At 35.4% G+C, this 27,986-nt stretch overlaps 1 protein-coding gene across 6 annotated transcripts in view; it reads left to right on the top strand.

The window, feature by feature from the left end:
* The window catches only part of DDHD1 (DDHD domain containing 1), an 87,716-nt gene that overhangs the window by 33,594 nt on the left and 26,136 nt on the right, over positions 1-27,986 (top strand). For 4 of the 6 annotated variants that reach the window (XM_037155657.2, XM_053670094.1, XM_053670093.1 and 1 more), the window contains 5 exons: positions 5,690-5,818; positions 7,358-7,505; positions 10,928-11,034; positions 16,531-16,637; positions 26,518-26,780. In XM_037155657.2, the coding sequence (XP_037011552.2) occupies positions 5,690-5,818; positions 7,358-7,505; positions 10,928-11,034; positions 16,531-16,637; positions 26,518-26,780 (754 nt within the window). Of the gene's footprint in view, positions 1-3,713; positions 3,816-5,689; positions 5,819-7,357; positions 7,506-10,927; positions 11,035-16,530; positions 16,638-26,517; positions 26,781-27,986 lie in introns of all 6 variants that reach the window. The other 2 variants (XM_053670091.1, XM_037155656.2) reach the window with 1 other exon arrangement.

Here is a 27,986-nt window from a genome sequence, read left to right on the forward strand (position 1 = left end):
GACAAAAAATAAATGGGAAATGGTAGACCAAAATTTATCCATATCAATAACTATAACAAATACGTATAAGTGAACTAACAATCCAACTAAAAGGAAGACATTGACAAGATGTGTTAGAACTGCAGGACTTGACTATATGTGATCTGCTGGAGCTACACTATGGATATGTCACAAATACATAGAAATGTAAAAAATGGACTTTTTACTGTTGAAGCGAATTTGGGGTGTAATGACAGACAGTACAGGTGTTGATAGATCTGTAAGAATTTACAGTATTTAACAACTTGGCATATAAAGTGTGTATATTCCTAACACTTGCTGGACAATGATATCCCAAAACATCAGTGTAGAATTTCAGAAGTCAAGAAGACTGGGGGCAGGAGGGGAGGTGGAGTGGGTGGGAGGGGATGGTTAGAGAATTCCCACTGTGTAGTTCCTAGTTATTTAATTTTTCTAAATTTATCTAAATTTCTCTGGAATCCAAGAAAATCGTTAGGACTTTTCTCATTACAGTTGGTAGGTCTGAGATATGCAGGCCTAATTCCCCTGAAGGAGAGGTTTTCCAGGTTGCCAGTTTTTGTAAAGGGAGAAGTTACCGAGTTGTTCCATTCTAGGTATTAGTGTGTCATCAACAATCCCCTTCTTTGATATTCTGGTGCTTTCAGAATTACATATTGAAGAAAGTTTCTTTAAGAGTTTAATTATATAAAGAAATTTATTTGAAATACTGTATCTTATACTTGAAATCTTTCATTCCTGTATAGGACTTTAATGTATAAAAGAAAATTTTTATTAAATATCAGCATCTAAAACGCACTTTCAGTTGTATTTTGAGTTTATGTATACTTTTGCTAACGTGACATAATTCCTAACTGAAACTTTATTTTAGAAAAAGATAAAAAGTAATGCTTTCTGGCATTTGAATTTCCTTTAACAGTGATCCTTGTTTGGATTGACAGTAAACCCTTTTTTTCTCTTCTGTACTTTTGCATGCTTTGGGTTGAAAAAAAATTAAGCTCTTTATGCTAACAGGATGTTGTAGCAAATAGGGCAAATGACTTTCAGGTGAAAATAAGAATTAAATTTGAGAACAAGGTAAATAACTATGTCTGACTTTGTAAAAATGTTTTAAATAAATATGCTTCTGTTTTTAGTACATTGCGTGTTTGCCCTTTCCTAATTTCTAATTTATACTATTTCTTTAGAAAGGAAAGCCTTCCATTTTTGTATCATGACTAGTTTTCTGAAAGTATTTGCATAATTTTATTTTGTTTTATTGTTTACACTGTTACAGTAGTCCCAGTTTTTCCCCCTTCACCCCTCTACCCTGCCCCCCTCTTCCATAGTCAGTCCCCACACTGTTGTCCATTTCCATGGATCCTTCATATGTATTCTTGCATTTGCATAATTTTACAGTGTGGTCAAAGGGTCCATATATTTCCCATTAATTTTCTTCTTTTTTTTTAAAGATTTTATTTATTTTATTTTTAGAGAGGGAAAGGGGAGAACAAGAGAGAAAGAGAAACATCCGTGTGTGCTTGCCTCTTGTGTGCCCCCTACTGAGGACTTGGCCCACAACCCAGGCATCTGTCCTGACTGAAAATCAAACTGGTGACCCTTCAGTTCACAGGCAGGCGCTCAATCCACTGAGCCACACCAGCCAGGGCTCCCATTAATTTTCTTTTAGTAGATACAGAATTGATTTGTGTTAGTTTTACTAGTAGATTTAGAAAATTTAGGTTTTGTTTCTTTGACTGATAAAGTCTCAAATCTATGCCAGTTTGATCTACTTGGATATGTTAGCTTGTTCCCAATTAATTTTTTTTGTTTAAATGTTTTGTACAAGTGGTACATTTATTCCTCAGTAACTAACCATAAGGCACATGTACAAACAAACATTTTCAGTGAAGAAAATTAAGGTGTCATTTTCTACCCTTCTGTGACAATTTAATGTTTTTATAATCCTGATATTAACTACCCAGTTCTTAATCCTTGTCTAATTTTTTATAGCCATCTAATTACACATAATTATATGTAGTTTAGCATCTCGTAAGCATTTCTTAATTACATTTATTGCATAAATCTTTAAATGTAGTTCATTTGTATATATGCAAATGATTTTTAAGAATATTTCTACTACTATATGAAGGGGGACCCATCCAAAAAAAGGAATTACCTTCTGGAGGGCAGGCCCTTTTAGTACATGCTTCCCCCGCTAGGTGAGTGTTCTAGGAACCCATCTGTATCAGTGCACCAGTAGATGTGGTTGTGAGAGGCTGTTTTTGGCTTCAGTGAATTTTTTTTGAAGACTCTCTAAACACGTTTGCCCATTTTATGATGGGTGATTTACAGCTTATCTACCCACACCACACTGAGCGTTCAGCAGTTTTTAACCAAAACTGGCATGAGCCCTGTGATCCACCATCCCTACTCACCTGATCTTGCCCCAAGAGACTTCTTTGTTTCCCCTGGTGAAAAAAGTCGTTGGGGGGAAACATTTTGCCAGTGTGGAAGAAGTAAAACAAAAACTGCAGAAGTACTAAAAGGCATCAAAATCAATGAGTTCAAAGATTTTTCTGAGCAATGAGGGGAAAAAAAGTCTCAGTAGGTGTATTGCATTATATGGAGAGTACTATGAAGGTGACTGAAGTTTAAACATGTAAGAATAAATACACAATTTTTTCGATAAATTCCTTTTGGGGGGAGGGTTCTCCCGTGTACAACAAGAAATAAATATTTCACGTTTGTGCAGTATTTAACCTTTGAATGTCGCATTAATGTAGAAGGGAATGAGGATGAAAATCAAATGTATTAGAAAATAAATTTGAACTCAATCATAAAGGTTCTGTGGTTTATTAACTGAACTATTAAGAAATTGATTTGTAAAGTTCAGATTTTAAAACAATTGCTTAAAATATAAAAAAATTATTGATATATAATGAGCAATATTTGACAGGAGAAATGTCAACTTTAAAGTTATCTACTGAACTGCCAAATATCAAGTCTGCATCTAGCTTTACTCTGTATAGTCTTGTTTCATGCTTACAAGATATCACAGCATATATTTTTACTAGTGCTCTTTTTCTATTCTATCATTAATAACTGAATTAAAAGTAGAGCTTCCAATTTTACTTTTTTTAAGTTTCATTTTTAAGTCTTTTAACAACTTGAACAGAGTTGTGAATAGGATATTGTGATTCTGTGGGAAGGTCCTGTTATGTGTACTTCAGTAACCGAAAGCATCTGGTGGAATGTATACTGTGGTATCTTCTCAGGAAAGCTGCATTAAATATTTAAAATGTGATTAATGCATTCTCAACTTGTACATCAATTGTTAGCTGTCATAGTCACAAATTCGGGAAGAGTAAATAACCTTAGTAATTAAAAAGATGCAGATTATGAAATTCTCGCACATTCAGAAGTGCCATGCTCTATTTTTTCTATTTATGCAGACGTTAAAAATGGTGATTGCATAGTTGTCTTTGTGACAAATATAGATATCATTTGCCTTTTTTCAGTAAAAGAAGAGCATATATTTGATAAACATTAAGCTAATATTTTACTTCACTGACTTTAATTAGAAATTATAGAAATGAAACATTTAGAATAATGTTTGTCAAATACAATCATGTTTTAAAGTTAGTACAGTGAAAAGGCAAAATAGCAAACCTATTCATAATTTACTTTGAAGCTCAGTGTTTTTGCTTTCTTAGTAGTCTACCACCTCCCTCCCTTCTCCTTCCCTTTTCTGTTCAAATGGAGAGGATATAAGGAGAGTACAGAAGCAACAGGTCTTAAACGAAAGCGTTCCCAAGGTACAGTAATTGTAGTTTTATTTCTCCATGTAGTTATATTCCTGGCTTATAGCATTTAGCTGTATTTAGAGCCTTCAGTTGTATTTAAAGCATAGAGATTATTAGTATTAGTATTTAAAGCATAGGAATATATACATTATGCTATTTTGTTTAGTGTTAATTATAAGTGGTAATATACATTTGGAAATGATATATATTGTCCAATAAAGGGATATTTGCCAATATTAAGAATGAAATTTTGTTGGCCTAAGATGATTCTCTTAATATCTTGAGCTTGTAATCTCAGTATTTTAATCATATGTTGCTCAAATCTATTTTAACAAAACAAAAATGTGATTTAGAAACATTAAACAAAAAGGCTTAGAATAGTGGCTTGGATTGGACATAGAATTAGAAAAGTAAGTAATTACACTTGTGCAAAAGATTTTTTTTAATTTATGAAAAGTTCTTTTTTTTTTTTGAAAAGTTCTTTTTTTAAAAAGTTGAATTTATGGTTTTTTTCTTTGGACCTGAAGATATTATTAATATGTGTTATGTTAATTGCATTTTCATCCTGTATTCAATGTTAATAATGTGTCCTGGCAGGTAAGTTAAATATAACCTGATTTCTCATAAACTTCCAAATTACATTTATAGTATCACTAAGAAATTCATTTTCCTGGAGTGGATTTACTTTTCTGTTAATTCTATTAGGAAATAGGTTTACATAAAAATGTCCTAGGATCTTAAGTCGTGATCAAGGACATACATCCTTTCATATTTAGCTTGTGGTTGTTTCCAGCCCATCTTCAGATCAAAAGAATTACACTGTGCCAGTAACTTAGCTTTGTGTAAGTCACTTAATCTCTTGATACCTCTGTGTCTTTATACATAATGGGAGAAAATATTTTGCTTAAAGAGGATTTTAAGAAAATAAAGTGAGCATAATGATTTGAAGGTGCCTGTTTCCTGAAGATGGGTATGTGAATTTCTCTTACCTCTATACCAGGGATAGAGAGGAAATGTATAAGTTCTTAAAATATGAGATTATCAAATTATGAATTGGTGGACATGTTATGACAATTTTCTCAATTCATTTCTCAAAACATTACTAAATTTGTGACATATGTCAGGCACTATATTAGGACACTGTGTTTGGTACTAGTGATTCAAAATAATCAAAACATAGTTTCTGCCTCCCAGAGCTTACATATTTCTGGAGTGTGTATGTTTGAATTTTTTTTAGCTCTTTTTTACCAAGCATACCTCACTTATAGAAGTACAATAACCAGACTTATTTGAACATCATAGTAGAATTTTCTTTGATTTCTTATTAAAATAGCTTTGACTTTGGTTTTCTGTTATAGTGAGTAATGTCCAGTAATAATTGGCTTTAATATCCATTCCAAAATATCTTATATTCTAATAGATAAGATTATTTTCTTCCCAAATGAAAGGTAATTTTTTTCTCTGAGTCTTGTTTTATTTTGCACTAGGCGAAATTTTCACAGATCCAAAAATAAAATCAACAGAAGAAAAGGAACTTAAGTTTCTATGTCAATAGTTGTTGACTTTCATAAAGGTATTTGTCTCTTACACCTAAGAAATGATACATCCATCGCCTGGGAAAGCAGGACTGTAATCATCAAAATGCATTAAATACACATTAGAGGTTAAAACTATGGTAGTTAAGCCACTTTCCATGTTGGTATACAACTTGTCATAAAATAAAGTTCCTACCCATTATTTGCTTTATATCAATATGTGTTTCGATGCAATAGTTTTTTTACTGAACCAAGTTCAAATATGGATTCAAAAAAATTTGTGTATTATAATTTTTCACACAAATGAGAGTCTTGGAGACCTTCAAATTAGTTTTTCCTTTTTTGCAACAGCTATTCGGAGTTTCAAGTTGAGTCGAAACCACGTGGACTGGCACAGTGTGAATGAAGTGTATCTTTATAGTGATGCAACAACATCTAAAATTGCAAGAACAGTTACGCAAAAACTGGGATTTTCCAAAGGTAATTGTTAAATATTACCATCGTTTGTCAAAATTTGGGGAATCCAACTCGACAGTTACTGCCCTATTAAATGAAACTTTTATTAAGATACTTGAGTTAACATATATTCGTCAGTGAATAATTATATATTCAGAATGATCTGACAAGATTAAAAAATATCTTTTATACTTCTAAAGCATAAAAGCAATTAAGCCCAAGGTACTGGTGTGAAAATAAAACATAGCAATTGAAACATAGTGGTATTTAGGGAGATGAAGACTGAATGAAATGGAGGCCATTGGTGACTAAGTGGATTGATGGGGCAGAAGCCAGTACGGCATGAGTGGAAGCTTTAGTCAAGGTGAAGAAATGGAGGCAGGGTTAATAGGCAGCTATTTAAAGACACTTGATAATTTGATCTAACTGCAGAAAAGGTACACTATCAAAATATTCTGTCTTGGAGTAGAGACAAATTAGAAATCAGAAAATGGAATGTTTGCATCCCTTTAAGAAAAATGAAAATCATAACAAAAATGTTGTTTCAGGAGACTTTGTACAATATTCATGTAAACTTGTGAGCAAGCTTTTATTTTGATCAAAACCGATCGTCTTCATTTTTGTAATAAAATTGAAGACTCACCCACTAAATAAATAAATAAATATAGGCACTAGACTAAAAGAAAAAAAGGGAATGGTGCCTGGGGAAGATATGAGAGCATTAACAAAAAATAAACTTAAAAAATACTTGTCATGTCTAATTTTTTAATATCTCATTTTTTGTTTTAATTTTTTCGAGAACAGGTATGCTTGAATATCTTTTCGTATGTTCATTAGCTGTATTTGTTTGTGAATAACCTCATATCTTTAGCCTGTTTTGCTACTCGAATGGTTTGTCTTTTCACTTTGATAAGTAAGCTCTCTTTGTATACTCAGGTAATTGATTTACTGTCTGTCATATTTTGTAACATTTTTTCCAAGTTTGTCATTTATCTTTTTGTTTTGTTTTTTTAAGATTGTTATTTATTTTTAGAGAGGGGGAGGGAAGGAGAAAGAGAGGGAAACATCAATGTGTGGTTGCCTCTGGTGTGCCCACCATGGGGACCTGGCCTGCAATTGAGGCATGTGCCCTGACTGGAAATTGAACCGGCGACTCTTTGCTTCGCAGCCCTACACTCAATCCACTGAGCCACACCAGCCAGGGCTCATCTTTTATTTTTACCTCATGATATTTTTTCCTTGAAAAGTTTAAAATTTTTGTGTGTTCAATTCTTCCTTCCTTCCTTCCTTCCTTCCTTCCTTCCTTCCTTCCTTCCTTCCTTCCTTCCTCCTCCCTCCCTCCCTCCCCCCTTCCTTCCTTCCTTCCTTTTTTTTCCATTATGGTTTCTGGCTTTGGCGTCCTGTTCAATTTAGCACTTTATGTACATCATCTTACAAATTTTATCTCTTCCCAACCCAGTAAAATTCTTTTGTAGTATTTTCTTGTCTTCTTTCTGTCAGTATTTTGTGAGAATGCTTTTTTTTGGAGTAAATAGTGAACTTAAAATCATAATTTTTCTACAGCATCAAGTAGTGGGACTAGACTTCATAGAGGTTATGTAGAAGAAGCCACATTGGAAGACAAGCCATCACAGACTACTCATATTGTATTTGTCGTGCATGGCATTGGGCAGAAGATGGACCAAGGAAGAATTATCAAAAATACGGCCATGTGAGTTATTTGATTAATACATTCTCCATCTAACCTACTATGTAGACTTTGTTCCTTACCATCTTTCATCTTTCCCTGTTTTTAAAAAAGACTTTGTTTATTTACATTCTATTAGAGAAAGGAGAAAGAGGGAGAAATGAAGGGAGAAAAACATTGATGTGCAAGAGATGCATTGATTGGTTGACTCTCACACCCCCAACCAGGAACCTGGCCTGCAACCCAGGCGTGTGCCCTGATTGGGAACCAAACCTGTGACCTTTGGGTTTGCAGGGTAGCACTTAGTCTACTCAACCACACCAGGCAGGGCTCCCTTCTTATTTTTAAGAGTCACACCAGATAATTACAACCAAGTGATTTAATAGACATGCCTGCTTGCTGAATTAGCTACTTACGTCACCATTTCAGAACTATGATAATGATGCTTGGAGTATAGGATTGAGTAAGTTTACCATAGAAAAGGACAGTATTTTAAGCAAATGTAATGTTTCTCACTTTGTAACTCAAAATCAGGGTTCTTCAATCTCATCACTATTGACATTTTATTTCCAGATAATTCTTTGTTATAGGTGGCTGGCATATGAGTTGTAATGTATTTAGCAACATCCCTGACCTCTACCCACTAGGTGCAAATAGAACTCCTAGTTGTGACAACTGAAAATGTTTACAGACATTGCCAAGTGTTCTCTGGAGGAATATTATCCATGGTTGAGAACCACAGTCTAAATGAACTTTTTGTTTTAATCCTAACCCAAGGATATGCTTTTTATTGATTTCAGAGATTGTGTGTTGGTGAGGGGGTTGGGGTGCTAGGTAGAGAAACATTGATTGTGCCTCCTCTATGTGTCTTGACTGGGGATCGAACCTGCAACCTTTTGGTGTATGGGACAATGCTCCAAGCAACTGAGCCACTCAGTAAGGGCAAAATGAACTTTTTTTCTTTGTAAATTCAGATGATGCTATACATACTACTTTCTAACTACTATGTAATAATATAGAACTGTACAGCCATCAAAAATGAATAAGTGAGCAGAAGAAATCTTAAAATTTTTTTTCTTGTATAAAACTGAACATTCGAGAAGATGACAAAGAAATTTACACCTTGTATCTGTGACCATTACTTGGTGACTACTGCAAAAAAAAAATGGAACTTGTAGACTCTATGAGTAATAAACAAGATCCTACCTTGAAGTCTGAAGTTTTGGCTGTCATTTTTATTTTTAGTGCGATAAGGGAAGCAGATTATTTTTTGTCAACTTAGAATGTATTTAGACCTTTTAAAATGGCAACTTTGGAGATTTACAATCGATAAAATATTATACCTGACCCTTGAATCACACAGGGCCTGTCAGGGCTCTAACATTCTTTGCAGTCAAAAATCTGTGTGTGACTACAGCTGGCTTTCCATGTAGGAAGATTCCCAACCAACATGGATTCGAACTGTGCAGATCGTTTTTTAAAAATTGCATATGAGAACCAAGCAGGTCAAACTGTTGTTCCAGGGTCAACTGTGTTATAGTGTACATAATACCTTTTAAAATATAAGGTCTGTCCAGAAGGTATCCAGCCATATAAATAGAAAAAAATAGAATTTATTAAGGAAGATACGAGAAACACTATACATAGGACAATGACACCTCAGTGCCCCTCAAGGTAGACACCTTGCGACCTCACACAGTTCTCCTATCACCATCAGCTGCCCTGTCATAGTTTCCTTAATCTCATTGACAAGTCTGAAATCTCTTCCCTTTGAAAGGTGATTTCAGTTTTGGAAAAAGCCTGAAGTTACAGGGCTCCAAATCTGGGCTGCAGGAGACTGAGTCACCTGGGTGATTTGATGTCTCACAAAAAAAAAACTGCACCAGACATGATGCATGAGCAGGTGCATTGTCACGACGAAGCTGCCGATCACCAGTTACCTATAGCTGCAGCCTTCTGAAGCATCCACATAGTTTCCGCAGAGGAATATTCAAGCTTAATGCAAAATCTGATGCAGATTCGTTGGTCTACTCAGTCATTTTTAATGTGACAGCCACACAGTACACATGCTCACTCAACAGCATCTACCAGTCCCATTGACTAGTACAGTGAAATCGACATTTTTCACACATATGCATTCCAGTCCATTCTCCTCAACTGCCAGGTTTACATCGAGGTCACACAAACCGTTCTTGTTATATATAACAATGACTCTGAATGACAAAAATTAGACTCTGAAAAGTCCTACAGGATATTTAAAAAATAATAAAGCAGAAATAGGGATCTATAGATTAAAAGACATCCACAAATTACAATGCATGGACTATATTTGGAGCTCAATTTAAACAAGTGTAAAAATATTATTATCTAACTGAGAAAAGGGATCACTAAATTACGTATATGCCCCCCAAAAAGAATTATTGTTTTTGGTATAAATAGTATTGAGTAGGTTATGTTTTCTTTACATTTTAGAAATAAATACTAAATTACAGATGAAGTAATGTGATATCTGGGTTATGAGGGAAAGGTGGTACTATAAAGGAGTTTGAGGGAATGATAGAATTATTGTGTGTCTTGATCGTGGTGGTGTATCCACAAGATTAGCACACATTTGGTCCTGTCCAAAATGGCCATAGAGCCCTGGCCAATGTGGCCCGTGGTTAGAGCATCTTTCAGTACACCAAAAGGTTGTAGGTTCAATTATTGGTCAGGACACATGCCTAGATTGCAGGTTAAATTCTTGGTCAGAGCACACATGGTAGGCACCCGATCCATGTTTCTCTCTCTCTCTGTCTCTCTCTCTCCCCTCCCCCTTTCCTCCCTTTCTTCCTCTGCCCATCCCTTCCCATTTCCTTCTTCCCTCTCCCTCTTCCTCTCTCTCTAAAAGAAAAAAAAAAAAAGCAGTGAAAAAATGTCCTCAGGTGAGGATTTAAAAAAAATTACAACAAAACGTCCATAGAGACATTTGGTCCACACTAAAAGATCCTTGATATGTGTTCCTGTCCAAAACATCATGGAGACTTTGGGTCCATATCGACCCATCTACCTAACCCTGTATTCCATGAGCAACTAGCCTGCGTAGGCAAGAAGGGATATCATTGGCAGGCATATAGCCATAATACAATTAGTGGACCCATAAAACATGATATTATCTATTATGTATTAATTCTGTAAACCAAAAGCATATATAAGTGTTATCGGCTGTTTAAACTCAGCAACATTTTTTGAGCATGGCTGTTTTGCACATGACCAAATAGAAAGGCACATTTGGCATGAACAAAATTTGCTTTGAAATGAAATGTCATATGTTGTAGTGGTAATTGAAACATAATTGGACATAGTATAAGCAAGTTGGAAGTTGTTATAATTACATTTTATATCATGTAAATATATACGTGAAGTCACTCTAATAAAGTTTAGTTTTTGCTTTTCTTTTATTTTTTTAGGATGAGAGAAGCTGCTAGAAAAATAGAAGAAAGGCATTTTTCCAACCATGCAACACATGTTGAATTTCTGCCTGTTGAGTGGCGGTCAAAACTTACTCTTGATGGAGGTACATTATGTTTAAAAATTAAATGATTGAGCTATTAGCAACAAAGTGATGCTCGTTGGGAACAAAGAGTCTTTAATTTAGTTGTCTTGGGGTATATGCATTCTCTGTTCTAGATTATTTAAGAAAATAAAATCCATTGGTTTTTAAAATAATACTGACTTAGGTCATTTTGGAGCACTCTATGGATTTCACATAGCAGTTTCCATGAGTGCCCTCTGAATTAAGGGTGGGAGTGGATGGTATGTTTTCTAACATACATTGTGGAGTGGAGGGAACAATGTTTTCTAAAGTTTTTGACACAGAAAGTAATTTGTTGATACTTTTAGAAGTCCCGTGCACTATTCACTGTACTATACAGCCACCTAAATTGTCAATACTATTAAAACACTGTTGTCACAATTCCTTATGAGCTTAAATTTTCTTCCTAATACTTTTCCTTCCCTATATTTGGATGGTAAAGCATCAGATCTTTGGTGGTTTTCCTACATTCTCTAGGTTATTTGTTTCCTTCCTTGAAGAACAGTTAGCCAAAATATGCATCTCTTTACACAAAGTTGTATCCTTTCAATATGAAAACCATTAAAATAGAATAATGTTTAGGTTATTTACATAATCTGGAAGATGAGAAAGTTGTACTAGATACAATGGCAGCTGCCATTTGTGGAGCCTTTACTGTGTGCCTGGGACTTTGCAGTTCATTTTTTTTTTTTTTTTTGGAATATCTCTAATTTTCTCACAAATCTGTGAAATATCTACTTTGTTTTCTCTATTTTACTGTGAAGGAAACTGAAACTCAGTAAAAGTGAATTTAACTGAGAATACTTAGCAAGCAGAATCTAGATTCCTGTAATGCCGGAGCCCTTACTCATCACATAGCTAAGTGGCCTCCCGGATGATTTCCCAGGACTCTTCTAAGGCTGTGATTCTGCCTCTCACAGTCAGGAATGTCAGTTACAGATATAGATCAAAGTGGCATCAAAAGTCATAATAATTTCAAAACAAAAATGCTAAGGACCAAAGACTTCTCAGCAGCAACAGTGCATATTAAGTTCTAGTGTAAAAACACTATCTTGGGCTTTTCGCATTCATCCAGATAAGGTTCTTAGGCTGCTTAGGAATGTAGACAAATGGATTAATTCACTTTTAGTAAAAGCCAGGAGTTTGTAATTTTCTGTTAGGTCTAAAATATTATGATAGAGTCTTTTTTTAAAGATTTCTTTTATTTATTTTTGGAGAGGGGGAGGGAGGAAGAAAGAGGAGAGAAATATCAGTGTGTGGTTTCCTCTTACTCACCCCGCCCCCCAGGGACCCAGCCTGCAACCCAGGCTTGTGCCCTGAGTGGGAATCAAACTAGCGACCCTTTGGTTCGCAGGCCCACACTCAATCCAATGAGCCACAACAGCCAGGGCTAAAATATTGGGATACAGTCTTGAAGGTGGCATTATATTGAATGAAAGAAGTTGAAGGAAAATCACCTGTTTCTCTCTATTCTCAGTACTTAGGACACCAATTGGGGAGATTATCCCCATACCACAAATTGTCTAATTCTTTGTGGACACCAGTTCTGACACTACCCAGAGATAATGTAGACAGATTAAGGACACAGTCCCACAAGACTCCCCTCACTTAAGATGCCAATCACAAGTCCTAGATTGTCACCTATAGTTCTTATCGACTAGCAATAAATTGCGGGGGTGGGGGTCTCATGATCTCATCCTGAGGTTCAGTAATTTACAAGAATGACTTAACAAAATTCTGAGAAACGTTTACTTACATCTGCTGGTCTAAAGGATATTACAAAGGATACAGATGAGCAGCCAGGTGAAGAGCCCTGAATAAGCAAGGTATGGGGATTTCATGTCACCTTTGAGTACACCACCCCTCTAGTATATCCATGGGTTCACCAACCTGAAAGCTCTCCAAATCCTGTTGTTTAGAGTTTTTATGGAGATTTCATTATATAGGCATAATTGATTAAATCATTGGCTGTTGATAATGGACTCAATCTCCAGTCCCTCACCCCTTCTCTGAGGTCAGGGGATAGGGCAGAAAGTTCATCCCACTAATAAATGACATGGTTGGTTCCTCTGGCAACCAACAACATCCTCCAAGAATCTCCTCATTAGCATAAACTCAGTTATAGTTGAAAGAGGCTTATTATGAATAATAAAAGATACACCTTTTAGTCCTGTCACTCAGAAAATTACAAGGGTTTTAGCAGTCTTGTGCCAGAAACCAGGGACAAAAATTATAAATATGTGTTTCTTACTATATCACAGTCTTAGAAGCCAGTCTCAAAGGTTACATAATTTATGTTGCATTTATGTGACATACTTGAAAAGGAAAGCTATAGGGACAGAGAAGAGATCAGTGGATGCCTTAGTTTATAAGAAGGCAGGAGTTTGAATTAAAAAGGGCAACATGTGGGAATTTTTTAGGATGATGGAGCAGTTCTGTATCCTGATCATGGTAAGCTATGTAAAACCACATATGCATTAAACCTAAGAGTTAATTTTATATTGTTTCTAAATTTTTAAATAATGATAAAAGGTACTTGCCTATAGCAAAACATCATTATGCTCAGGAAGAGGTAAGCATGTCACTCTTTTAACAAATATTCCACTTGAACTCTTAGCTGGTGCAAAATAATAAGAAAAAATAATAATTTTAAGGAATGGAAAAGATGTTATTTGCAGGTCATATGATTGTCTATACAGAATATACAAAATATATTTAAAGAAAAATTATTAGAATTAATAAGAGTTTATTAAGGTTGTGAAACAAAAGATCTCCCCAGGGTGGGGCAAAAGTAGGTTTACAGTTGTGAGTATGGAGCAGAGTTTATTCTTGTCTTACTGTTTTTTAATTATTGTATTTTACGTATGAAAAGCTATAAACTTACTTTTGCCCCACCCTGTTTAAAAATAATTGCATTTTTACATACCAGCACAATTAAAAGTACCATAAAAATATAAGTTTTCTAGAAATACATCTAATAAAATATGTACATTTACATTAAAAACTTAAAATATTATAAAATGTTAAATGCATCTTAAATATAAAGATAATTTTCTTAGATTGTATAGACTTGATTTCCTAGATATTTAATTCTCCTAAATTGATGTATAGATTCTATGCAATTCCAGTCAGAATCACAAAAGAGATTTTTGTGAACCTTGACAAGCTTATTCTAAAATTATTATAGAAGAGCAAAGTCCCCAAAGTAGCCAAGATGTAGAACAAGAGAAGGAGGAAGGGAGTCAAGTTCTAGTACACTATGAAGACAGAAAAACACAACTGCAAAATAACATGGATAAATCTGATTAAAATTAAGAGCTTCTATTTCTCAGTAGACATCAAGTGAAAGACAGACCATAAACTGGGAAAAGATGTTGCAACAGAGCAACAGGTGTACCCACCAAAGGTTTACTATCCAGAATAAAGATAAAAAACTTAAATGGAGAGAGAGATACAAACAGCTTATTCATATGTGCGTTTTATATGTTAATATTTTAAATATATATTTTATATCATTTATAATGTACATCTCAATAGTCTAATAATCAAGGAAATGCAAATTAAAACCACAATAAAATATCATTGATATTCATCAACTTGGCAAAAATGTAAGGTGAGGCTCTGCAGCAATGAGAGCGTGTAGCAATGAGGATTCTCATTCACTCTTGGTGAAAATGTAAATTGGTACAATCACTTTTGGCAGACCATTTGACATTGTCTTTAGAAGTTGAATGTGTATGTGCCCTATGACACAGCAGTTTCACTCCTACCCTAAAGAAAATCTCATACATATGTACACCAGGAGTATAGTTTATACTAGCAAAAAACTAGAAACAACCCAAATATCTTTCAAAGGAAAACGAGTAAATTGTGACATATGTATAGAGTAAATGAATGGATTACAGTTATATGCATTAATACCAATGAATCTCAGAAACATAATATTGGAGGTGAAACAAACCATGGACAGTAACTCAACTTACTGTCACAGTATTTGAAACAGCCAAAGTGAAATAAAATATTTAGGCTCTGGTACCTAATATATGCCACAGAATTGGCCAAAATTATTAATGTTAATGGATATGAAGGAAATCTCTAAAGAAAAGCAAGGTGTGATTAACACAAATGTCATTGGGGGTTACTTCTAGGAAGGGTGTGATCATTCAGGGGCATACTGAGGATTTAAAAGATATTGACAGCATTGTTCAGCTAGGTAGTAAGAACATGTTTTCCTTTTTATAAATCATTCTTTCAGCTGTACACATATCTTAAGTATCTTTTTGTATGTATGTGTATTTCCCATGAAAATCCTTTTGGAAATTCATTAAAATGACATTTAAACTTTTTGTATCAGCATGGGAAAGTCACACCTTTCTCTTTTACAATATAAAAATAGGTACAGGCTATAATGTTGTGCTGTCCATGAATAGTTACAGTATTCTTTTTTAAATCTTTCGAAACTCTTCTCACTTTGCTTTAATAATTGCCTTCCAGTCATTAGTATATTGTATAAAAATGGGAAATAGCCCTGGCTGGTGTACCTCAGCATTAAGCACCGGCCTGCAAACCAAAGGCTCCCAGGTTCAAAATTCCCAGTCAGAACACATGCCTGGGTTGCGGACCGAGTCCCAAGTTGGGGGCATGTGAGAGGCAACCACACATTAATGTTTCTCTCCCTCTCTTTCTCCTTTCTTTCACCTCTCTCTAAAAATAAATAAAAAATCTTTTTTTTAAAGTGGGAAATAAATAAAATAACTTAAACCAATGCAGTGAAGATAAAAGAAATTGTACTAGACTAATAATATAAGCTTTCTGCTGCCCACCTTGCTTTGAGATCATAATGTTTATCCAAACATAGGACTCTTTGTGTTTTTATAAGAAATGCACATTTTTGTGCATCTCTAATCATCTTATTAGGCATTTACTAGAATAGGCTCCCTCGGTAGAATTTTCGTAGGTTAGCTGTAAGTCCCAGAAGGCTGCATATGTTTGTAGTGCATTACCTATGTTTGCAGTGCAGTTTTTTTTTTTAAGTAAATTACAGCAGCTTTATCTTGTTTACTGCAGATGCCCATTGCTGATTTGCATTTGTGCATATTTGTAATTTGACAGCTCTTTCTCGTAGGGTATTTGGTTCACTATGGATAAATGTAAAGTGTAAAGAAACTTTTTTCGCTGGTTTGCCACCAGTGCCTCTAGGCATGCAACATGGGTGTGGCCAGGCCCAAGGTGCATAGTCCGAAGAAGAGAAAGGAAACAGAAAAGGAGGTACAGAAAAAGTAAGACTGTGTCCCTTGGCACTTGTTCTAGGACTAGGGAAAAGCTGTTTTTTGCTCTCCCCTTAGGGAAGGGTTAGTTTTGAATATTGAAATGTTAAAGAGTTGTTAGTTCAGGGAATATAATTTTTTGCACAGTTTATTTTTTTTCCTAAAACAGATATCTTCTCTTAGCTTTGTTTGTTTGTTTCTTTATTTACAGACACCGTTGATTCCATTACTCCAGACAAAGTACGAGGTTTAAGGGATATGTTGAACAGCAGTGCAATGGACATAATGTATTATACTAGCCCACTTTATAGAGATGAAGTAAGTATCATGATCATCTTGTTGCTGTTGGGTATTTTATAGAATGATAGCATATGTGTCCTGAATTTTAACATTTATGCTTTTTTTTTTACAAATGAGAAATTACAGGAATCCATTAATCTATTGAGACCCTTAGTAAAATGAATGACTTTGAAAGTGGAAGATTGGTTAGGAGATATCTCTGAAAAATATCAGTTTTCACAAATTTGGTTAATTATGTCTATGATTGTTGTCCTCACAACAAAACTTTCTGTTTTAGACAGAAAGTTCCTTGAAATTTTGTGTATGTAATAGACTTGCTTTTACTGTCATTTCTGTAGTGGATTCATATAGTTCTCAAACAGCGATGTTGCTAACATACCACAAGGACAACCCTAGTGGGGATGAGGGCTGACAGTTTATTCATAGGGATGAGAGAATCTCTGCCAGTGAATTTTGTCACTCTATTGGGAAGAGAAAAAGAATTCTGTTTCATTGGAATAATCTTGTTAATTATCTAACATGTATTAACATGTTTAATCCTCCTCAGAACCCAATGCAATAGATAGGGTTAGTATCCGCATATGAAGGATGGAGTGATGGGTGCAAGGAGAAATATACCAGTAGAGCCACTCTGTGCTGCTCCAAGACAATCCATTTCTGATTTTGTTCCGTCCAAGTCACTCCCTGACTTCATTCAGGATATGCTTTACGTAGCTACAGAAATACTCTGGTTAGTTGCCACAGAAACATTCTTCTCTTCTGGCTGCCATCCCCTTAGAATATGTCTTCATTTTTCTTTTCTGTATCCCTTCATTTCCATATATCAGTATTAGGCAAGGTTTTCCTTGATCTGATTACAACAGTAGAAGCAACTACAAGGAGAACTGCTATTTGCACCTAATTCTAGCCAAGGAAGGCTCAGTCAATGAAGTAGAATATTAATGATTTACATATTTATAGTTCTTCATAGTGTCTAGTGAGCATTGTTAGTTATGCCCTAAAGGTTAGAAAATTGGATTATAGTATTGAAAGTGAAATCAGTGAGGGGCAGGAGAAGAGAATGGCTGAAAGCATATTACTGTGCACATACTCCCCTGTATCTCTCTCTCTCTCTCTCTCTCTCTCTCTCACACACACACACACACACACACACACACACACACACACCACCCCCATTGGTAGTACTCCTAAGAAGGTATCCTGACTGTTTAAGGCTTAAACAGATTGAAACAATAATGACAGTTTTACATTTTAAGTTAATGTTAATAACAACAAAAACTAAAAAAGACAAAAGGGTCAGACTCAAAGCTCTGGCCATTGGCTAATGATAACTAAGAAAGTGGTCACTTTTTATTTTGTGCTTATAAATCTTTAAAGATAATTATCCTCAAGGCCCGGGCTGGTATGGCTCAGTGGATTGAGTGCCAGCCTTTGAACCAAAGGGTTGCCAGTTCAATTCCCAGTCAGGGTACATGCCTCAGTTAGGGGCCACGTCCCCAGTAGGGGACAACCACACACTGATGTTTTTCTCCCTCTCTTTTTCCCTCCCCCCTCTTTGAAAATAAATAAATAAACTTTTTTTAAAAACTCATGTATTTAAAAAAAGATCATTATCTTCAGAATGGAATTAACTAAAACAGATAATTTAGAAGAAAATGGGAAATGGAAAAAGAATATCAGTGTTTAAATTTAGTTTTTTGATTCCATTGAATTTCATGGAAAAGCACTGAGAATTTGTGACTGAGATTCATCAGTCTTTATCAATGTTTCCCAAATATCTGCAATTAGAACAATCACTTGGGATGCTTATTAAAATTACAGGCATAAAAAGAACCCCATGGGGGAACCTTGGAATTTAGGGTATCAGTATGAATTTATGATTTGAAAATATGTTGGTGTGTATAGATGTAATCTCTGTATTTAAGTTTATATTGTTTACACATGCATATATTTCCTACTGTTCATTGAAAGGGCCAGGAAGCAGACACCCCAATTTAATGAGCACACCTAGTACCCAGATCTTTTCCCCTATTATTATCCCCTAAGAAGAACTAGAGTTGCTTGGAAAAAATTGCTGACTCCAGAGCTCGGGACAGAATAGGTAGAAGTCAAAGATAAAACAACTTGTTATGACAAAAAGTAGGAAAACACTTAAAAGAATGAGGGAGCAGGTCACAAGGTCAGAAATCAGATTAAAAAAGATCCGACTGGGCCAAATCTGGAACAACTTGAGAACAAATTAAGTAATTATTATCTTTTATCATAAGGAATTAGTAGTACTTTTATACAGACTTATAATGAGGACAACGTAATAAGGGAATTCTAAATCACTGAAAAATTCATAAGTTCCTATTAACTATAAATAGATAAGCAAATGGGCGCAGGGAGGTCCTTTGCTAACAGTAGAATGCAGAGGGCTTAGTGGTAAATGTAGGAGGAATGCTGGAGTGGTAAAATCCTCAATCTGCAGCCGTCAGGGTTGGATCAGGTAAGAGGGGTGGGCAAGAATCATCAATAGATCCAAAATTGAGGGCAAAATTTTGAAGAGAAACAGAATGGTCTCAGTGTGTATTCTCACACACTGCGTATTAGTTAAAAAGTGAGAAAAGGTATCCAGGCATCCCCTTTCCTGGTATTACTGAGGGAGTCTCAGAGGACACAGGATCATTAATGCAGTATTTCAGTCATGAGAAAACAGCAGACAAACACAAATGGAGGAGGTTATATTTAAAAAGTAGAATGGTACTCCGGTTTCTCTTCAGATCGTATAAATCTTTCACCTTTTTAAAAGTATTAAGAGACTGTGTTCTTTTAAAAGGCTGACATCATGAAAGACAAAAATGGCTAACCAGAATGTTCCAGATTAAGGAGGCTAAAGAGACAGGATAGCTAAATACAGCATCTCTTCCTGGACTGTGTTCTACAGTGCATGGGGTAAAATGCTGCAAAGGATATTATTAGATCAGTTGGCAGTTTTAAATGTGGACATTTAATTAGATGAAATATTTTAGCAAAGTAAATTTATTAAGTCAATAACTATAATCAATATGTTTATGGAAGAGAATATTCCTAGTCTTAGGAAGTATATACACTGGAGTCTTTAGAGGTAAAGGACCATGACATCTATAATATATCCTCGGCTATTTTACAAATAAAAAAATAGGTGTACATACAGCCCTGACTGGTGTGGATCTTAGTGGGTTGGGGGCTGGCTGGTGAACTGAAAGGTCAGGTCACATGCCCAGGTTGGGGGCCAGGTCCCTGGTTGGGGGCATCATGTAAGAGGCAACTGGTCAGTGCTTTATCACACACATCAGCATTTCTCTCCATTTCTCCCTCCCTTCCCCTCTCTCTCTAAAAATAAATAAAGTCTTAAAAAAAAATGTGCATGTGTATGTAATAGAAACAGAATAAGTAATGAAACGTAAGCTAAAATGCTAATATATGAATCTTGGGTAAAAGGTATATGGATGATTTGTGTTCTATTTACTTTGCAACATTTTATAAATTTGAAATTATTTTCAAATAAAAAGTTAAGAAAATGACAGAGTTTCTCAGGTTTCTTCCCTGGAGGCTCTTAAATCAGTGGGTCTGAGGGTAGAGCCTGTGTGTTTATGTTTTTAAAGCTCCACAGGTGATACCATCAGAGAAATGTGGGAAACATGACTAAGGCATTTTGAAGAACAAAAGAAAAACTTAGAAGTGGGCAAAAAATCTTTCTTATTTTTAAAAAAGGAAAGCTCATTCTGCAAATCAAAGTGCATTTAGTAACAATGGTGGTTTTAGGTGGAATCTTAGAATAAGTTATTTTTCAACAGTATATGTTTACTTAAGGAAGTTGTGATAAATAGTAGCCAGCAGTTCTTCAGGGATTAGTTCGTGCCTAGTGAACAAACCTTGTTTGATTGATTGATAGGCATATGAAAGAGTCTTTTTCCCCTTCCTGTCACCCTTTGGAATCAAATAGATACAGATTCAAAACCTGCCACTTAACTAGCTGTGTGACCTTAGATCTAATTTCTCATTTTCTCAGCTTCCTCTCTTATAAAATGGACCTAAAATATGTACCAGACAAAGGTTGCAGTGAGGACTAAAGATGTATATGTATATAAAGTTTCCAGTACAGTTCCTTTTCCTTGTATTTTCAACTTGAGATTAAGTGTATATCTGTCTTTATGTATTTCAAGGGCTACCATTTAGAAAAAAAGATAATAGACATTTTTTAACTCTAGAAATTAAAATAAGTATCAGTAAGTAGAAAATATGGAAAGGAACACATTTGTTTACTATTGAATGACTTTGTAATAACTAATGCTACCTTTAAAAAAAATAGAGGTATTATCCCTGGCTGGTGTAGCACAGTGGAGGGTATTACCAAAAAAATTATAGTGATGAGTTTTATCCAAACTTTATTATGCTAGTCATTTTACAATATATACATATACCAAATCATGTTATATACCTTAAACTTTTTTTATAATGTTATACATCAATTATATCTCAGTAAAACTAGGAAAACATTTTTGATAAAGAAGTGACCACTCTAGAGATACTACTACTAGAGGCTGAGCAACTTATCAGGGATATACTGAAGGGACTCCTTCACAGTCGTTTAAGTTATATTATCTCTGAGGTCTCTTTTCATTCATGACTTTGAGGTTGCTCTTGGAAGGATCCTAACTCATGAGTGTGCAAGTAATCACTAAGAAAAAACCATGGTTAGGAAAAAAGTTTTATGTTTAAATCATAAGGTCACACTGATCACACTTAAATCTCAGGTCACACTTTCTGAAAATTTTTTCTGTTTTTTTTTTTTAAATAGAACTAATATTCAGACTTTCATCATCAGAGAGCCCTTGGTCCTTACTTCAACCCTAAATAAAGTAACATGAAAAATCAGAACTGTTTATCTTGCACACATCTGAACTCTATTTGCAATGGTTTTTAAAAAGGCAGAATTACAATGACAGTTGTTAGAGCAGTATCTTGTCATTGTTATTTGAAATTTATTTAATTGAAGTCAGTTGTAATTAATAAACTTACTATAATTTTATTAAAAAAGGAAATTGGCCCTGGCTGGTGTGGCTTAGTGGCTTAAGTGCCAGCCTGCAAACCAAGGGGTCACAGGTTCGATTCCCAGTCTAGGGCACATGCCTGGGTTGTGGGCCAGGTCCCCAGTAGGGGGTGCATGAGAGGCAATCACACATTGATATTTCTCTCTCTTTCTCCCTCCTCTCCCCTCTCTAAAAGTAAATAAAATCTTTAAAAATAAAAAAAAATATTCTTGATAGGAAAATACTGCTGGGATTTTTGTTGGCAGGGATTGATTTTCTTCATAAATTTTAACTGTTGAGCTGTGCTTAGAGATTTAGAGACTTAAGTTTTTGAAAAGCCATTTAATGCTTACTGTGGAAGAGGTTAGCTGATTTGATTAGATAATATATGGAGCTAATGAAATTAAGATTGCAGGATTTATCATTAATCTTGGTCCAAGTTTCCCAAATGAATATACTTTGTCACAAAGGGATTCTAGCTAGGAGAATATAATTGGATCAGAAAGGAAAACCAAATTAGAGGGAAAAAAACTAATTTGAGTAGACTTCATGGGTAAAACAGATTTCTCTTTTTGCTGCTGAGTGGATGATTTATAAAAGCATTTAGAGGTAGAGCAAAGCCTTTTTAAAAGTTGGCTTTCAAAAAGCATATGAAAGAGTCTTTGCTGACCCTTTCAAAAGCATAGTATGTTGACCACAAGTGTTCCTGCATTATGTAAGGTACAGGCAAAGACTAGAAATGCTACCATCTCTAGATACGTTCTGATGAGGAAACATGAAGACCATATTTCTATTTAAGTATATGATTATTAAAACAGATGGAAGCATCAGCTCTCCAGAAGCTGTTCATTCTGCGTCATTCTATGATGAAGTATTTTACTGTCAAGTAGAATTTCTCTGTCTTGAATATTTACCCTTGGGTTTTTAGCCATATATGACTGATGGACTAAGAACTATTGAATATAGTGAGAGGTGCTTTAAATATTTAAAATATGAAATTAATCAATCACTGGTAGAGATATGGGTAGATAATTTTTAAATTTTAATATGAAGGGGTTGGTGTTTTAAAAAAACAGATTAAGTACCATTTCCCAGAGTACTTAAGTATATATCTTTTACTGTTTCTAGATTTACATGGTAAGAGTCTTAAAAATAGGCCTCCAAAAATGAAACTATTAACAAATGTTACTTTTGAAGGAATTTATTTTATCTAAACATTAGCCTTTTCTACAACTTTAGATTGTAAATCAGGAAAACTACAAAATTTTATGAGTTGGTTGAAATTCATATCAAAACCAAGTCATATTATCAAAGCCAAAACATTACATTATAGTTGACTTTGAACAGAGTGCGTGCTTGAATATCACATGCTTACTCTTGAAACTATTTGACTAGAATTACCTGCAATCCATTTCTTAGAAGGCTTTTATATGCCTTTGTCCCTAAAGCACTAGTCTCCAAAGTACAGCCCCTAGAACTGCTGAATCAGAATCAGAAACTCTGGGATGGCAGCCTAGTAACCTGCATTTAACAAGCGCTCCACATGATGCTGATGCACATTGAAAGCTGGAGAACCCTTGCATCAAAGCATGGGATTCTGTTGCTTTTCCTTGGGAAAAAAATTAAAATGTGCAATTAAAGTTAAGTTTTTGCTTTCCTCCCCAGAGAAAGGGCAGCTTTATTATAATCCTTCCATATGCTACCAGCTCATCTTGTCCTTCTCTTCCTTCATTGTTTGAATATATTTCTTTTTTTAATATATTATCGATTATGCCATTACAGTTCTATTTCCCCCCTTCATTCCCCTCCCCCCTCTCCCCCACCATTCTCCCCCTTTAGTTCATGAACACATCTCAAGTTCTTTAGATTCTATATTTCCCATACTATTCTTGCCCTCCCCCTATCTATTTTCTACCCACAGTCTATGCTACTTATTTTCTGTACCTTCTCCCCCCTTCTCCTTCTCCCACTCCCCTGTTGCTAACCCTCCATGAGATCTTCATTTCTATGGTTCTGCTCCTGATCTAGCTGTCCTCTTAATTTGCTTTTGTTTTAGGTGTGGTTGTTGATAACTGTGAGTTTGCTGTCCTTTCACTGTTCATCTTTTTTATCTTCTTTTTCTTAGGTAAGTCCCTTTAACATTTCATAGTATAAGGGATTAGTGATGATGAATTCCTTTGAATTTGATCTTATCTGAGAAGCACTTTATCTGTCCTTCCATTCTAAATGAAAACTTTGCTGGATAGAGCAATCTTGGATGTAGGTCTTTGGATTTCATGACTTGGAATACTTCTTTCCAGCCCCTTCTTGCCTGTAAGATCTCTTTTGAGAAATGTGCTGCCAGTGTGATGGGAACTCCTTTGTAGGTGACTGTCCCCTTATGTCTTGCTGCTTCTAGAATTCTCTCCTTCATTTTAATCTTGGCTAATGTAATGAAGATGTGCCTTGGTGTGTTCCTTCTTGGGTCCAACTTCTTTGGGACTCTCTGAGCTTCCTGGATTTCCTGGAAGTCTATTTCCTTTGCCAGAATGGGGAAGTTCTCCTTTATTATTTGTTCAGATAAGGTTTCCACTCATGGCTGTTTTTCTTCCCCTTCTGGTACCCCTATAATTTGGATGTTGGAGCGTTTAAAGATGTCCTGGAGGTTCCTAAGCCTCTCCTCCTTTTTTTGAATTCTTGTTTCTTCATCCTTTTCTGTTTGGTTATTTTTTTCCTCTTTCTTATCCACTCCTTTGATTTGAGTCCCTGTTTCCTTTCCATTACTATTGCTTTCCTATGCATTTCCCTTCATTTCAATTAGTTAGCCTTCATATGTTCCTCTAATTTGTGACTAAAATCAACCAGTTCTGTGAGCATCCTGATCACCAGTGTTTTGAACTGTGCATCTGAAAGTTTAGCTATTTCTTCATCACTTAGCTTTATCGGCTCTGGGGCTCTCAGTTGTTCTTGAGCCATGTCTTGATCTGTTTGTGCTCGTTACATATGAGGAGCAGAGCCTTAGTTGTTTACCAGGGTGGGGCCACCCAGGTTTCTGGTTTGTGACTCTGTATGTGGGGGCGGGTCAGAGAGGGACAAAGGTGGTCCCCTCTGCCACTTTCCGCCACTGGGGCCTGCACAGTCTGTCTCACCGCTTCGCTCCTTCACCAGTTTATCTGCGTTCGACTATGTGACTTTGGTCAGCCCTCAGTGAGTCCACCGCCTTGTGCCCTCAGTGGGTCTGCCCACTTCTCCACACCTGGGATCCACCCACGGCTGCGGGCACACCTGGGTTGCACGCCCAGGTTGGTCTGGTGGATCTTTCCTGCCCGACCCCACTCTGCTACTCGCTCTGCCCCTCTTACCGGTTTGGCTGAAGGGTTCATTGTTGTCAGACTTCCGTGTAGTTCAGTTTTCTGTGGTTTGGCTGCGTTTTGTTGCTAAAACTTTGTTGTTGTTGTTTTTTAAGATTTTATTTATCTTTAGAGGGGAAGGGAAGGAGAGAGGGAGAGAAATATCAATGTATGGTTGCCTCTCATGTGTCCCATGCTGGGAACTGGCCTGCAACCCAGGCATGTGCCTGGCTGGGAATCGAACCGTGGTTGCTTGGTTCCCAGGCCCGTGCTCAATCCACTGAGCTACGCCAGCCAGGGCTGTTGTTTTTAAACTTGGTTGTGTGAGAAGGTGCAGTGCTTCCACCTACGCCTCCATCTTGGCGGAAGTCCTTCTGAATATACTTCATCAGACCCAATACATGGTTTCAGTAGTTTTAACGAAACCCTCAGTGTTGCATTGTAGAGCTCTGAGATGTCAGCCAAGAGAACACCATGCCTTCATTCATGTCATTGCTAAGCCTACTAAGCATGAATGCTCAAATGATTCTCAGTTTAGGTCAGCAGGTAGAAAATGTTCAGTAAAATCTGATGGAATCTAGATGTCCTTGAGACATAACAGTAAGATTGAAAATAGAAGCAATACATAACTAATATTTGTATGTTGGAGTAACAGGTGGCATATTAAGAACTAGTGAATTGAGAAATTGAATATCAAGCAGGAAATTTACCATTAATTGTAGTCGTCAGCAATGATAGGAAGAGGAGAGAACGGCCTTAAAACTCAGGTCAGGACCCAGTATGGATTTGAGTAACAAAAGAACCTTATTCTTGTGACTTTATGGCATATACTGTTAAAGCTAAATTTCCCACATCATTAGAACCTCTAAACTTTAAAAAGCCTTGCTTTCCAGCCATATAAAACAATATTCTACTCACATCTATATTACCAACTTTTAGGAGTTTTAGAATATCAAGTAGATCAATATTGGCTTTTTCTTTAATCTTACAGTGGCATTTCATTACATCATTCTTATATAAATGCATCGGGTAATAATATATATAATAAGTATACCTGATATCATAAACTCAATTTTTTTTCTAAAATTTATTGTGGCCTTAAAACTACAAGGTACAAAAATTTACAGTTGCGTTTAAGTTGCAATGAAGAAGAAATTTCCAGGGGCTTTTTGAAATCTTAATCTATGGAAGTGCTGGTTCATATAGCTGGTTTAAAAAGACTATGAAAGGATTTGTGTGGATAATATTTGCCTTTATTTTTTAATAATGATTAAGGGCAACTGTGAAGTTGATATGGCCTCTGGTGAAAATGAGTTTGACACCCCTGATATGGATTATAATAATACATACCTTCATTTTCTGTAAGGTTTTGGAGCACTTAAATTAATTTTAATAACCAAGGTATATTTGGCCAGTAATGTGTGTTTTTCTTTCTTAATGTATGTGAGTTTAGAAATAAAGTTTATGGTAGTCAGTAATTACTCTAATATGATAATATTCTCTTATTTCAAACAGCTAGTTAAAGGCCTTCAGCAAGAGCTGAACCGATTATATTCCCTTTTCTGTTCTCGGAATCCAGACTTTGAAGAAAAAGGGGGTAAAGTCTCAATAGTGTCACATTCACTGGGATGCGTAATTACTTATGACATAATGACTGGCTGGAATCCAGTTCGACTCTATGAACAGTTGCTGCAGAAGGAAGAAGAATTGCCTGATGAACGATGGATGAGCTATGAAGAACGACATCTTCTTGATGAACTCTATATAACAAAACAACGGTAAAATACCCTAGCCTCTTAAAATAGTTTAAAATGTCTTCATGGAATTACTAGACTTCTTAGAAAACGTGAAGATTTTCATGATAAAGAAATAATACATTGTTCGGGTACAGAGATTACTAGATAATACACCTAATCAAGGACAGACTGTTTTCATGCTAATTACGTGCATTTTCCTGTTTCATAAAATAAATGACTTTGTCATCTGCTTCTTTTCCTTTGGTCTGTCCTTCACAATTTATTAGGACATCTAAAACTTTCTTAAAGCTGAAACACTGTGTAGAATCCTTGTTGAAATATTTATCAGTTTGTAATCCTTTATAGTTTCACTAATCTTACAGATGGGCTCTTACCTCTTTTATTCTAGAAATAATTTTCAAGCCTTTTTTCCTTGGCAAATCTATTTTTGACATATTTCATAATTATCTGTATAGTTAGTTACATGCTCTTTCTTCTTTGCCCTCTTAATGGCTATCATCCAGTCACTCTTAATAACATAGTGAAAAGTCACCCATTTTGACAATTAGCATTATATTAAAATAACCAGTTTAGTTGACTAAAAGTTTTACTCAGAAAGCCTTGGGTTTGTTTTATTCTGACAGAAGTTGTTTACAGATTTTTATTTAGAATCTTAGTACCATAGGCTAGATACATAAAGTTTACAGTGGCAAAATAATTGCTAGTTTTGAAAGAAAATGTCATATTGGCAAGTCTCAGAACAGCATTTTTTATATAAAATCTAGTAAAAAATTTGTTGAATAGGCTTATAAAATGAACTGCAACCTTTTATTTATTTTTAACTTAGTTCCATTGTTTATTAAATATAAGTAGGTATGGAACATTGTAATGGGATAAAATTGAAATATCTCAAATGTTCATTAGCAGAGAAGGATTAAATAAACTATAGTTCATTTGTAGAATGAACACAGCTGTTATAAAGAGTAAAGTAGATCAGGAAGCAATGAAATGAAAAGATGTCTAAGATTCATTATTAAATACAGGGGGGGAAAGACAGAACAATGTATATGGTGTGATTTGGTGTGAACATTTGGTGTGATTTTTTTTTAAATATTTTATTTATTTATCTTTAGAGGGGAAGGGAAGGAGAGAGGGAGAGAAACATCAATGTATGGTTGCCTTTCATACATCCCCTGCTGGGAACTGGCCTGCAGGGAACTGGCCTGCAACCCCAGTCTGTGCCCTGAC

The sequence above is a fragment of the Artibeus jamaicensis genome, unplaced genomic scaffold (assembly GCF_021234435.1).
Source record: "Artibeus jamaicensis isolate MK-2021 breed Jamaican fruit bat unplaced genomic scaffold, CSHL_Jam_final contig_548, whole genome shotgun sequence".
In the NCBI taxonomy this organism is placed as follows: domain Eukaryota; kingdom Metazoa; phylum Chordata; class Mammalia; order Chiroptera; family Phyllostomidae; genus Artibeus; species Artibeus jamaicensis.